Source organism: Tigriopus californicus, chromosome 7 (genome assembly GCF_007210705.1).
Source record: "Tigriopus californicus strain San Diego chromosome 7, Tcal_SD_v2.1, whole genome shotgun sequence".
NCBI classification, from domain to species: domain Eukaryota; kingdom Metazoa; phylum Arthropoda; class Copepoda; order Harpacticoida; family Harpacticidae; genus Tigriopus; species Tigriopus californicus.
In genome coordinates, this window is record NC_081446.1 from 1,343,642 (window position 1) to 1,358,780 (window position 15,139).

The following is a 15,139-nucleotide window of genomic DNA, read 5'->3' on the forward strand; positions in this document are numbered from 1 at the left end:
GCGAAGTACATTTTTTATTTATCACAATAAATTAAATGGATAAATTAAATACGATAACGGCAAAATAGTGGCTGCCAGGGACAAACCAACCGTAATTAGTCCATCCCCGGATAACTTGTGGATTTTGATTATTTTCGGCCAAGAGGAGCGGCACCAGCATTGGCCTCATCGTAGGTCTGGTCGGGAACAGGGGCACTGGGGTCCAAACACCACTTGGTCTTCAAAGGCTTCTCCACTTGTTGAGGGGAGGTGAATTTCAGGTTGCAGATCTCTTGAGGGATAATGGTACATTCGTGTTCAGGCTTGAGAGAGGGCACCAATCGGGTTTGCAGACGGCAAGTCTTCTGGGGGTTCAAGTCGCACACCTCCTCGGGCACATCCAACAAGGACGTGATGGTCTTGTCGTGGCACTCCTCGGGACCCTCCTCAGTCACGCAACCGGCACCGCAAATCTCAATGGGGAGCTTCTCGCACTTGGTGTCGCCCACGAACTTGCCGGCTTGCTTCTCAACGTACTTGGTGGTACAAGAGGACTCGTAGACAGTTCGGCACTCCTCGGGTCCTTGACCATTGCATATCTTCTCCAAAGGACGGTAGCATTTCTTCACTTGCTCCTCAATGGCTTGTTGCTTGAACGTGATCTGGCAAGACTTTTCAAAGTTCTCTTCACAAACCTCTTCTTGAGCGGGCGAGAATTCCGTCACATAAGTGTAGTGACACTTTTCCACATTCTTGTGGGTGCATTCAAGAATGGGATCCTTCTGGATGGAGGTCACGGTCTCCTCTTTTTCCACACAACAAAGGCCAGTCTCGGGGTCGTTCTGGCAGCCGCTGAAGTCAACACCACCATTGACAGCATTGTTGGATTGACGACCTTGTCGTTCACCACGACCTTGAATGCGATCGCCATTGGCCAAAGCCAAGGCAGATAGGACAATGAAAAACTGAAATTGGAGAAGGCTCACTTTATTTTTTCTTCTATTGAAACAAATTCCTCAAGATAGTGCATTTGCAGTGTTGACCTCTCTCATCCAGCACATTTTCCAAAATAATGCTCATTTTAGTCGCTCACCTTCATGTTTCCGGAAAAGGATCTGTGAGGTGTTGCCGTTGTTGAGTCAAGTTGACAATTGATGTGGAAGATTTGAGTGTTATCCCTATATTTATACCGCTGAGCTATGCGCAATGGGCAACAATCACACGCTCATCTCCACATCCTCGTTATCCTGGGCATCTCTGCCCACGAGGAACATGGCGGGGCAAATTTTCCCCCTATTACTTTTTGACGCATTCAACAGGAAGCACAGGTGGACGAGGTGGTTTGCCCCTCCTTGATACATTGAATTGAGGAGGGGAGAAGAATCCTGCTAAGCGTATTTTTGTTTTAAAGACGCAAACGGCGCTTGTTGCTCATGACCCCATGGGGATCCTGTGTTGTTGGCGATAGTTAACAAGAGCTAGGTGGCTTGTTCTTACTTGCCCACTGATTTAACAAAAGATTGTTCAGTGTAGCGAGATCCTACTCATATTTGAATTCGAACGTCTGCTGAAACAACGGTACCCATTACAGCCATGACAACCAACACAAACCCAAAGAAATACCCTTATCTAAGGGTCTGGAAACCCTGTTGTTTTCATCATTTCCGTACCGAACAGCATCAAAGCAGTCGAGTCAACGGACCAACGTCTCTTTTCCATAAATTTTCGTCCCCCAGGCTTTGTTACTCTTTATGATGTCTTACACCATTCTGTCGTGTGCCACAAATATGCAGACGTGAGTGTGTTGGACTACTCATGCCCATTCCATCCCTGATTATTCTAATCGATCGACCTGTCACGAGGAAACCGCTTGCCTGCCAGGCACAGGTGACCACCTGTTTTCCTTAGTAACCACTGGAATTCGTGCCAGCCCAATGTCTGAATGTGCATCTTCTTTGCCCGTTGGATGTGGCGTCATGAAGATCCTTTTGAGTAATGAAGTATGGATGATACTTCTTCCTTCCTTGTTGCTTCGTCTAGTCCAAAAAAACTGAGACTGATGATGAATTTGGTGATTCTGAAGATGGTAGTGCCATTGAGGCTACCATGTCTCATGAAAATAATTAATCGTTGAGTTCCCTAACTTTGGCCACCATCGCACCCGAATGCAGTTTTTTATGCATCTGATGGGCCTCTTTAATAAGGAAAATGCTCATTCATATTGCCATTACATGGTGGTAATCAATACTCACAACACGGATGAAGACTTTGGTCAAATGCCAAGACCCCTAGTAACGTTTGCCAGTGATACAAAAACAAAATGTTGGCGTAAAAAGAAATATATTTTTTCTGCTTCAGCCGAAACCACTCCAATATATAATAATGAAGGGCTTTAAAAAACGTATCAAAGTGATGTCATTGGTAGTAACGTATTCAAATAAAATTTCATCCCCATCCTTTGAAAAGATGCTTCTGAAGAGATATTCGCGGTCAACTAGGAAACAATTTCGATTCCGAGATGAACTTTATGAAAGACCCAGGTACAATGACCGTGTGACAGAAGGAGCAAGTCATTTTTCTTGTTCGGCAGTCCCACTTCCTTCCATAAATGACGCCAAGGTTATTATTCCCAATGATACGGTTTAGTATGGTACAACATCCCCTAGTGTTGATTCAAGTCGGTAACGAAGCCCATTGTCGCAGTTTGGCTCATTTCCTATTGACCCAGATTTACGTAGAGGATCATGTCATCTACACCCCAAAATAGTGTAGCATGTCTTTGATTCTCCGTCAACCAACAACCACTCTCAAAATTAGGTGACACCAAGTTTCAATGGCCGGAAATAGGAATATTAACTTGGCAGTCCTTGGATGCACACAAATACTAGGGAGCTTGTTAACAAACTTCTAGAAACATCTCTAGAAGTCCATGGCTTGTTAGAGCAATTTTGAAGATATACGTCATTCAAATGGTTTCGATCATTACACAGCCATACAGCCAAACGAACCCCTGTAAATGCTTGGAAGAAACGCCCAACTTTTGATTGATTGCTAGGATGGTAGATTTGATTTAACAAAGCGTGGAATAGATAAGTATAATAGTAAGAGGCACTGCGACTTATAAGATTGGACAATCCCCAGGTATGTAATTAATCATCAGTACAATCGCAAATAAATTGTTCAATTAAACGTCATTTACAATTTGTCCCCCAAAAAAAACAAAAAAATCAGGCCCAAAACTACAAATTCTAAAAGGAATGGCTCCAATCTGAAGAACAAACTCCTTGACTTACATATTGTAATAATGACTATTATGATGGTATAAGGTTGGAAATTTCAATTTTCCCGCTTGGATTTCTTTCTTAGAGAGTGAATTGTAATTTGTCACCAGAAAGTTTGTGAATCATGGAACCGAAAGACTGACTCCAAAAGAACATGCCTAAAAATGTTATTAGTTGAAATTACAATTCACCCCCATTTCCTCTACATACTTCATTAACAAGATCATAACAAGAACATAATGATCAAAAGCCTGATCAGTGAGCATCACACGCATAGGGACTTCATTTTAAGCAGATGGACCTAATTTCTTTAACCGCTGAAAGTGGTTTACCACAAAAGCAAAATCAAGATAGTCCGTTCTGCAAGATGCTCGAGTATAATATACGGCCATCTTGTCCTGCCTTGAAATCCAACAAGATTGAACAGATTCTGAGCGCAATAAAAAGCCACAAGTTGCGCTCAGTGTTCATCCGTTGTTCATCTTGTCCAACTAGCAAGAAAAACACACTTGAGGGGTTCTAGCTGAGATCCATCACTTCTTCCTTGGAATCCACTCAATTCATTACGCAAAAGCCTAGAGCGCGGGTCTTTGATCAACATCCAAAGGATCAGGTCCTTGAGCGTCAGGGTGAAGAGCAGCAACAACAGGATCGACAAAGCCATCTTCCTCTAAAATTATCGGAGAATCCCTCGAGGTTAAGGGAAGCGTATCCTCTGGTGGTCGGAAAGAGATCACCAAAAAGCGGGAATAAAAGGCCTCAATTGAGGCCTTTCGTTCAGGGTGCATCTGAGGAGTTTAGGGGGGGGGGGCATGGGAAGACGTCTATGGCGGTCATAAGTGCAGTGTGATAAAGGAACACGGCCAGGTGGAATAATGGGATGAACAATGGGATTGACCCTTATTGATTGATCAAAATCCACATGTGACCTTTTGCCAGAGGGTTCATGACGCTTTTCTCTTTTTTTTATTTGTTCATAACCAAACAACGATACTTGAATGCGTGCCTGGGCGAGGCTTTTCTCTTAGACTTTGGAAATTAGCGGATCAAGAGCGCAAGATAGGAGATGATGCTCAGTGCACAAGGTTTGTACTTTGGTACGATTCTCGCGTGTTCATCGAGTGGAAGCAGCGCCCTCTGCCTTGTTGAGGTGCGGACAAACAAACGTAGAAACGAGAGAACACACTCTAAGATGCCAGATTTTATCAAGGTATTATTAGGTGAGCAATTTATTGACGAAGTGTTGGGACACAATGAATAGCCCAGCAACTCTTCTGGGAGACCTTTCAAATCATCCATGAATAAAATTTCGAACAATTATGACATGTAAGTAAGAACTAAACTGAAAGTTGCATACCCGTACAGGATCATCATTCCTGACAAAATGGTTTTACTGAAAGTGCAGTTTCACCAAGTTTGATGACTAACTTTAAAAGCATCACTTTTTCTTGACTTGAATTTAATTTCTTTTAGGACAATGCGATGAAAAACTGATCAAAGAAAGTCGTTGGTATGCTTCAAGTATGCAATATGTCGGGCTCTCCTTGTTCTTTCAATTTGGAGGTCCAAAGTGTTTATAATTTTACTCTTTTAGGATTGGAAAGGTCTTTCAGAAGGGCTGGAGGTCTATTTATGGTGTTAGAATGTACCAAAAACAAATATCTTGTTCGAATCAGGCATCTTTGAGCGTATTCTCGTGCTGTTCTGTTGTGTTTGTTTGCAACGAGAGGAGGTAGAGAAGAATGAAAAGGACTATTGAATCAAGTCAAACAATTGTGGGCATCATTTACCTTCTTCTTTAGAGGAAGATGTCTTTGAGGAGTAGCTTAAAGAAACTCATAGGAAAGAAATATTCCCCCTCTCATCTTCTCGTCTCTGATGGGTTAAGAGCCGTGACGTTGCAATTCCTGAAATTGCTTGATCGAATACCATACCGTATCTGATCGACGGCTCTCGGTTGCGTTTTTCACTTAATCAAAAGACTTGAAAAAAGCTGGATTCTTGGATAAGATTGTCTCCTCTCGTAGTATCTTACTCTCACGTGACGGTTGCTAAAAACCCTGATCACGTTTCGAGGGAAATGATCAAACACATCATAGTATTTCTGTAGCGGCCGGAATCGAGCAACACAAATCCTTAATGATTCACTCATATATTCGTTTAACTATCGATCATAAAGGTCAAAGACGCCACACAAACGTAAACACGGTCGGGGGAATTATCTGTTCTTGCGTCGTAGATTTCGAACATCACCTCTTTCCGGTTTGGTGCGCTCCCTATCAACGGCGTCCTGAACTAAGTTTGGGCTGGAAAATCGAACCATGAAAGCTCTGTAACAATTTCTCTTCCTCCCAAAGTCACATGGCCTTGCCAATCTTGCTATTCTTTTCTTCTTTGAATTGGGGTTTCACTTATTGGGCTTTTCTCACCGCAGTACACCGCGTGCAGGGCATGTAATCCTCAGTACTATTAAATGAAAGGTTATAGTTAGTCTATTTTGTACTTTTTCATCTTTATATTCATATTGTTTTACTAGGAACATCACAGGAATAAGAGAGCTCTCATATTGGGAGGGATTAAAAAAGTTGGGACTGAACAGTATTCAGAGAAGGTACGAGAGGTATCTGATACCGTGTGTTTTCAAAAGCATTCATGACATTTGTTCCAACCCAGGTTTTAGGGTCAATTCTAGTAACCGTAGAGCCTTAATGAGCGTTTCGTTTTGAGAGCACCATCAAGGCCTCGAGAATCCAGGCTAGTTAATAGCTATTTGTTAACCTGGAAATGCGGGAGATAATGTCCAGGGTTCGGTAGCGGGAGTTTCATTTTATTGGCGCCACGAGTGCGTAAGCACGAGGGGCGTCAACTAAAATGAAACGACCAAGACCGGGCCCTGGGGATGAGGCCCCGCATTTCCAGGTTAATATAGCCTTTTCCTGATCGATTTTGTCTCATGGGCCTTTCGCACAATTTTCTACGACCCTGAAGTCATTTTGGCACTATTCAAGTTACTAGTCCAACCTAGAGTCCAACCAAGCAAGATATGTCCATAGATGTACCATCGACCCATGACCCTGATAGAATATTCTTGCCAGCAAATGTGTTGAAAGGTTTTTTGCACTTATTACTTTTCAGTTAAACCCATACCGTATATGATATTAGATATGAATGCTTTCAAATTAAATGTTTAAGCCTAAAACATGTGCAATATGCATGCGTTTGATGAGAAATTACTCGGGGTCTTCATATCTGTGAACTTTGCTCACAGAAGGAAATCTGGTTCAGTGCTATTGAATGACAGTTTTTCTGCACTCCTGCTACTTGCTAAGAATAGGCCAAGCTGTCACTGTCTCACCATCTTGCTACGTGCAAGAAAGCGGGGCATTAAAAGTACTTTATTTCCCGCTTACTGGCCAAGCGGTTAACAATATCACATTGTTAACCCCTTGCTCACTAGTGTACAAGCGGTGAGCAATGTTTGAACGCACCGCTTACGCGATAAAAGGAATCCCGCATGAGGCAGTTGAGAGCAGGAAACAATGAAGTCTGCCTCTCTTCTTTCTCCGGCTCCTTCATTGCTCAATTTGTTGCCCTCAAATACTCGTAGGGAGAGTGTAGGTGTCGATCCAGTAGCAGGATTTAAGTCAGATTTGGACAAGTTTTTGACTAAAATTCCTGATCAACCTTATATTCATGGATTAGCCAGATCAGCCAACTCCAATTCGTTGGTCGATCAAATAATATATATAAATAAAAGTCAAGTAAAATAAATAATCTTCTCGTCTTAAACTGCTGGGATTCCAATCCTGGTAGCGGTAAGGAAGTCAGCAAAAAAAAAGAAAAAAAAACTCAAGTATCTAAAACATATGACTTTCATAACAGTCACTTCATGAAAATAAGAGCACATCTCATTATTTTGATTCAAATTTGGATATGATGCTGTATATTTAAAGGCTCATGAGTTTTATTACATTAAATGGTCCTTATTTCTATGGTGTAAATCCCAAATTGCCCCAGTTATATCTGACCTCAAATACCCGGGCAGACAATGAGGGCTTTCAAGCTGGCGTCATCAGTTTCCGAAGGTATCGCCATCTACCGCTCAAAGGGCCTCTTGAGAAGTGGCTTGTTTAGAACCAGAAATTTGGTATCATTTTGACGAATTTAGCATTTATTTTCATACAGTGTGATAAAGGATTGGTTAAGCTAACACATGATTTCACATATATAAGCATTGGACCTTTGTCATTGATGCATTTAACAAATTAGGGATATTTTCTGGGATTTATGTATTGATTAAGACAAGAGGGTCCTCAGGGGGAGCTAGCTTACGGAAAAGAGGAATAGCAAGATTGATTTGCTCCTCAGCCTGCTCTTCCGATCAAACAATGGAGGTCTCAATTTAACTGCAGGTCTATTAAATTGTCCCTGTTTACCCCGGTGGGCTTTGATCTCATCAGGAAACGGGGCTAAAACGATGAGTTAGGCCTTGCCTTGGATAGGTTTTCACCCTCCATCCTGTTTAAGAGGTTACTTCTGATCATTTTCAGTCAATATAGTCCAATTTTCACGTATATTGTTGTTTATAATTCAAGATGATTGACATTGGAATTCCAGGATCGTGTAGTAGTTGGCGCCTTTTTCGCTCTGTAGTTAATAAAACACGTCTGATTCACTTTCAAGGAGTGCTTGGAAGTTTCTGGCAACCACTGACATCAAAAATATTTTGGAACTTTACACGAATTCTTGTCACTTCTAATTTTTATTCGAACTAGTCAAATTTCCCGGTTCGTCCATCTTGTATCACCCGTTTACCTCAACTTAACTGGAACAGCTGAAAAACTTGAACAATAGGAAAAGATCCTGGTAGACAAGAATTCCTCAAGCTACAGCTTAAAACTAGCCATGTTCCTCCCTATAATTTCGAATGTTTATGGTGAGGGAATTTGCCTGGCTTGGAGAGAGTGAACATTAGTTTTTTTCAATTTCTGGTCGCGAGGTTGAGTTCAATGGTTTCTAAAATTTCCGTTATGCTAGTAGGGTACATTTGGCGGCTTCAAATAAGGTCCATTGTAACTTCGTCCACGGATCAAGCAACACTCCTGAATGCTCAATGCCTCTCCCTAACGTCTGACATTTGGTAACAGTGTTTATTGAGTCCTGTCGAGTCGATGGTATGTGCTTCAAACAAGGCGTTTGAATATACTGAAAATGCCTTCTAACATGTCTTGAAGTACAATTATTAAAGATACAATAAAGGTACAATTATTAAAGATACAATAAAGGTACAATTAGTAAAGATAAGTATGACACCTTTTTTACCTGTCTATATTGAATGCTTTTGCTAAATTAAGTTGCTGGAGTCCAAAATTCAAATTGAAATCTACTGAAGTGGACTTTGTTATTTATCATGCAAAGTAGTGATCGTCCCAGGTCTTGCGCCCAACTGGCTGGCCACGCCCTCTCAAACTGCCCAAATCTGACATCTTCCCCTGTAGAACCAAGCTGTCGATTTCAAGCTTTTGTCCCTTAGTAGGATTTTTTAAGGTTGGAAGGGATGGTTCAAACTCTGAAATCTCTAGTGCGCCAAAAGGCATTAGCTACTTAAAAAGGAAGTATCTTAACATCCATTGCTTCATCTCAAAAAAGTGCCCATTCAAAATGAAGTTCTTAGAGGAGCTAATTTTTGACAGAGGCTTATCGTTCATCGCCTTGGCCGAAGCCTGGCTAAGAGATGAGGTTCTACACGAAGAGATAGACATCAAGTGTTTCTCGGTGTATTGCTACGATCGTGAGAGACCAACAAATTCCCCCTCTTTCTTCATACTATAGAGGAGTTTGTTTGTACAGTCGTGACCATCTCCATGCTCACACGTCCCGTCTCTCGAATGAAGGGGTAGAGGTGCTTTTATTGCTTTAATGCCATATTGCTGCCATGAATTCCGCAATCATTACATTTTATAGAACCCCGTCCAGGTCCTTATCTTTCTGTAATGAAGGACTTACATTTATAACTAAAGAAAATCATTATCTTGGGAGATTTTAATTTTTCAGAGACATCTAGGTGTAAAATGGCATTGAAATGAAATTGGTTGGATACCAATTCCTATCTCATCATCGGCATCTTTCTAGGTGTTTGAAGACATTACATACACTTACGCACAACTTAACTCAGCATGTGAGCCATCCCACTCGTGGAGAGCGCATGCATACTCGATCTTGTAAATGATTCGGACCTCATTACGAATGTTATGTGTAGAGACGGCCAGAGCATGTATGATCCATTTTACGACTTAAAAAGGATTTATTCACATACATTCCATAGTTCATGTTTTCATGTATGTTTTGGTTTTCTTGCGTAAACAAATTCAAAAATAGTGTAATAATCATTTATTTTGATTCTTGGTTATGTCCATGCGGCGTAAAACGTTTCTAAAAGAGTCTCTTCATTCCCTCCCTCGTTGTGATACGATTCATCCTTTATGCATTCTCTTTGTTTGACATTCCTCTCAAATCGATTTCTTTCACTGTAAAATAATCCCAGATTCTATATACGAGACACCCTCACGGGAGGTTTGAGTTGAAGTGACAATAAACAATAATCACAAACAAATAGGTAAAAGAATGAGTGTTTAAAATGGACTGGAAAAAATAGTTGACTAGAACGTGATTTCACAGCAAAGTTGACTTGAATTGGTTTAGTGCACATTCAAAAAGTGAAGAGTGAAGTCACAGGCACTACAAAAACACGTGGGTGGAGGTGAAGATGGATTTAAGCAGTAAAGTTGGTAGGCCAGTTTGAGCACATCCCTTATCAGCCTCAGCCATTGATGGACTTTGGCTGGCTGGGAGCCGGACAACGGTGCGTGACACTTTGAAGGGTTTTTAGCCAAGGACATGAACGTTGGTTTTGACCAAAACTATGCAATTTGAATGCGAAATGTCTTGAAAATCAATGGCTCAATTGGACGAGATGGTCTGTTGTAAGTAACCAATGACCAATGATGAGCTTTTTGTCAAGATCAAAAAGAGGTTTGTGAAGTGCACTAGGCATAAATTTTGCAACTGCCTGTCTCTTGATCTATTTTTTTTTCATTGGAAATTGCATATTTTGGATTTTAATTGCATACTGAAGTGTATATTTTGGACTAAAGGCATATTCAAATGCACATTTTGACCAGGTTTTATGCATATTTATGGGCATAAAACAGATTTTTAATGCATATTTTGGCCGTCTCTAGTTATGTTTATCCAAAACTGACATATCACATCACAATCTTCGTAAAATTGTCACCCCATTAACGTAGGGGATCATCAGGGCATTGTTTGGGAGATCAGAGTTGGCATCTCAAAGTATATCACAGGCCAAGATCACTGGCTCCTCATGTTAGACCAGTTATCAGAGCGTGACTTAATTTCCATTATGGAACACAAACTCAATTTTAACGAAGCAATTCAGGTGATGACAGAGGTATCTGAAGAAATTTGCATGGTCGGAAAAGGGATCAAACTCTTCCAAAGCATAGGAAAACACTCTTTCAAAAAAGACTGAAGTTGATTTGCAGATTGAAATTGACCAAATCAAAAAAACATACCGTCCATAATTGAAAATAAACTGAAAGCTATTGATTGTGATATTAAGTACTCCCCCCTTGAAAACGAAGAATAATGGAAGGAATCCAAAGTGTGTAATAATATAAAAAATGATCCTAAAACCTTCTACTCTTGCGCAAATTCTTCAAAAACAATCTAAACCCAAAGTAGGGCCCTTAATCGGAACCAATTGCGCGTATGGATTTGATCTCAAAGAAATGGCAGCTATTCTCGGTGAACAATTTGCGAAAGTTTTCCCGACGCCCATGCAATCAGTGCACGAATATCCAATTGAACATAACCCTTCTGTTCTGAGGGATTCCTTAAATCACTCAAGCTTTCAAGCTCCCCTGGACCTAACGACAACACGGCAAAATTCTTGAGAAAATGTTCAAATGTGCTTGCCCCAGTATTTGTTTACTAAATGCAGCGCTCATTGAATCAGTCGGAGTTATCAGTGTTTGAAAATTGCCCATTTTAGCCCGCTATTCAAAGACGGTTGCTGGTCAAATTCAATGTCGTATCAACCGATTTCAAAACTATCGAAAGTTTTGGAGTAAATAGTCAAGCTAAATTACGGTAATGTTATGTCTTGATGGCAAGAAAATCATATTTCCACGCCAGCTTGCCCTCAGGGCCTATTTTAGCACGGTGACTCAGTTGGGACCACACTTTGACGACGTACTAGAGGGACTGAAACAAAATTATTATGTTGACATTGTTTATTTAGATTTTCACATGACATTTGACAAGGTAGACCCCGGTCTCTTGCTGAAAAGACTTCTTGAAATTGGAGTCAGTGGCAATTTATTCGAGTAGTTTAAATGCTTTTTACACGGCAGGACACAACGAGTAAGAGTTGAAGGCACTGAGTACGTATCGAAAAGTAGTGTCAGGGGTACCCCAAGGTTCAATCCTGAGGCCCATTTTATTTTCTGTATTCATCTCTCCTCGTCTTCCGCTACCATTGAGCTCCTCCATCTCATCATTTGCAGACGACACCAAACTAGTCTTCACTCAGCCGATATGACCAAAACTCATCGGACCTGCAAGCAGCCCTCTGCCAAATATACAAATGGGTGGTGGAAAACAATAGAACCTTAAATGGTGACAAATTTCAAGTCATGACTTTTTGAAGTGACCACAGAAATCCGCTTTCATACATAACTAGCTCCAATAAAGAAATTGAAGCGGTCAGAAGGGTTAAGAATTTGGGATTTGTTCTACAAGACGAAAGAACTTTTACTGAGCACATGCAACTCAAAGTAACCAAAGCATGTCACACTTGGCGCAGGATTTATCGCAGTTTTAAATCGAAAGATAAGATTACCATGATGACCCTCTGTAAGTCAGTTGTCCAACCGCATCTTGAGTATACATCTCGAAATTGTGCTCCCATGGACTCTGGTCATATTCAAAACATAGAAAAGGCGTTGCAGTCCTTAACTAGAAGCATCTCTGGCATGGTTGATCTTTCAGATTGAGATAAATTGAAGCACGGACTTCTAGAGATGTGGACTGCGAACGGAAACGAAAGTTTCGTATCTCCTGAACCATTCACTTTATTGAAAATTACCACTAGAAAGGATCACAACATCTTGCCGAATTGGTGAACTGGGCCAAATTTGTGCCCAAAACTGTGTTTGGGGTACTTAGGGTGATTTGGTCAAAGTTATGTTGTGATCATTACTTAAACTCAGTTACATAAGCTTTTGACATCATATCTTCGAAACAAGACATTTTAGAAAGAGAGAGTATAAAAATGACATGCCCTTAATTAAAGATTTATACGTTTCTAAGAGTATTACTTAATTTCGAAAATTGACTCAGAGTCGCTATGACCAAGATCAGGCCGATTTTGTTGTAAAACCCGTTCACAGCCCATATTTCTAGAAGTTCGTGATTGAAGGCACTTAAATTCTACAGTATTCAACAAAGGCATATAAACGATTCCTTATCATATAGGTATTCAAATGTTTTCATTGTCTGCGTCCAAATCCTGTTTTTCAAGCAAAGTACAGTGAGAGGAGAGGAATATCATGGAGCGCGATTGATGATCTAAATTCTATGGATCCAACAATGGCTAAGAAAATGAATCAAACTTATTTTGTAAACTGGGGTCCGAAACTATGTAACCTCTTCCTTTCGACCTTAAGGCGACTCTTTGCTACGCCTGATCCTCCCTTATCGTTCAAAACTCATTTAGATAGATATTTGTCCAAAATCCCTGACCAAACCTATTGTCAAGGGATCGGTTAATACCAATTCGTTGGTAGACCAAATGTTTTATTATTGTTTTTGACCATTCATTGTTATAGTTTTTAGTCAATCAGGCATGACAACCTTACATTGAATGACATTCCTTTTTATGGGTTACAAAATCCGGAAATTTTTGCAACAAAAAAAAGTTAGAATCATCAAAAGTTTATGTAGTTGATCCAGAGTGGTCCAGAAGTTCAATCTTAATGGAACATTGAAGGAACCCGTAAGATAAGTAGGTACTTCATTGTTTTGACTTGCCTGGATTTTTTGGAGGCTCAAAAGCGTAGACTTTGATATTCACTACAATTGCCTCTAAAACCTGGTTGAGGAAAAAGCTCAAACTGCTTTCAATAACGGGCTATTTTGAAGGTTTGGGTGATTCCGTTATCCTCTTCTTACGTCCAAGGGCAAAATGCGTGTCATGCCGTTTGGGCTTTCTTGGTTGGCTGGTTTGGGCCGTTACTTGGTTTTTGCTTTTTTAGCATTATCAAGGTCTAAATCATGAATGTTATAGTTTTGATACATAGACACCTCGGTATACATTTCATTCAAGAAGCCGCCAGTCAAATCTCTTCGTTTCAAGCTTAAACTTTTAAATCGACTGACCTTAACGTCTCTGGTTCAAGTGGCAAAACTGAACTGAATCCGGTCACCAGCTCCGTCTTAAGTACATAACAAAAAAATCAGGTAAGATATAAATATTTTTTCCAATGAAATGTGCACCTAGGCGCCTATATTTTAAAACTAGAACATTAATAAATCAGTTAATATATGTGCCAAATGGTTGTTGCTCAAATTTGGTTTGGAAAGGTCCCATGCATTTTAAGCAAAATTGATGGTCTGAAAAACGTATATCCAGGCAAAAGCCAACTTGTTATTACTTTCCGTCCCTCGATTTCAAAAAGTGGCCCTATTTACGATTATTATTTTGTTTGGTCAGATTCCCTTTTCTTCCAACCGTGCTGAGGAAAAAACTTTTTGCAACAAGATTTCAGCATTTCAAAATTGAAGATGGGAATTGGCCCCACAAAAACAAAAGATCCTTGCCCTTTCACCTCGACATTTAGGGTTCTACATTTGCATCAAAAGTTTAGCCTCAATTATCATTGGGTCTTTCTCAGTTGTCCTCTTCACCTATCCACTCGCTTACTCACAATACGTTTGCTCAAACATTTCAGTATTATTCGGTTTCCATCATTCCGATGATCCATCGTACTTCTATTTTGGGTCGCAGCAAGCATAGCCGACACCACATTGAAAACAGTCCACAAATTCCTAAAAATTCCCTCATTCCTGACTTCGAACGAATTGCGATCTTCACACCGTTCAACACAAGGTGGGCAATTTTGAGAATCAGCTTGACTTTTGGACACCAAGTGTCCAAAAGTGTCCAAAAAAGTGTCCAAAAGTGTCCAAAAGTGTCCAAAAGTGGACAAAAGTAGACAAAAGTGGGCAAAACGGGTCCAAAAGTATGTACAATTGTCCAAAAGTGGGTTGACAAGCAAAAATTTCAAAACCCTATATCATGTTATTTTTTTAACAAATTTAAATGTTAACCAGCAAATGGAATCTGTAATTAATAAAATCTAAGCTTTCTTTAAATAACTAAATATGAAGTAACAGTAGCAACTGGCCTTTGTAAAAAATAGGCACATCAATTTACTAACGTTTTTTATTTCAAAAATAGATACTAAATTGGGTGTCTGAGAATCTCAATTATCTTGATAGGATACAGCTTTGAAATGTTAAAACAAATATCATCAATGTTTTGAATATTAAAACGCCAATGCCACATTACAATCAAGGCATTTGGTGGTCGGGTAATTTTAACTAAAATGAAGTCTTAAATTACAAAAACTCACCACCTCTATATCAAATATTTAATGCTACTTTTTTGAATTTGTATTTAGTATGTGCAGCCTCATTTTTGGACAATTTTGGACACTTTTGGACAGGGGTGAACCAAAGTGTCCAAAAATCTAATGCCCACCCTGGTTCACGAGCATCACGGTCGACAAGCGTTC

General features: G+C 40.1%; 1 protein-coding gene across 1 annotated transcript; it reads right to left on the reverse strand.

The window, feature by feature from the left end:
* On the reverse strand, positions 1 to 1,309 carry LOC131883581 (uncharacterized). Its single transcript, XM_059231083.1, has 2 exons — positions 1,073 to 1,309; positions 1 to 944 (listed from the first exon to the last, which is right to left on the reverse strand). The coding sequence occupies exons 1-2, from the start codon at positions 1,076 to 1,078 to the stop codon at positions 129 to 131; spliced, it is 822 nt and encodes a 273-aa protein (XP_059087066.1). The 5' UTR covers positions 1,079 to 1,309; the 3' UTR covers positions 1 to 128.
* Between the last annotated feature and the right edge of the window lie 13,830 nt (positions 1,310 to 15,139).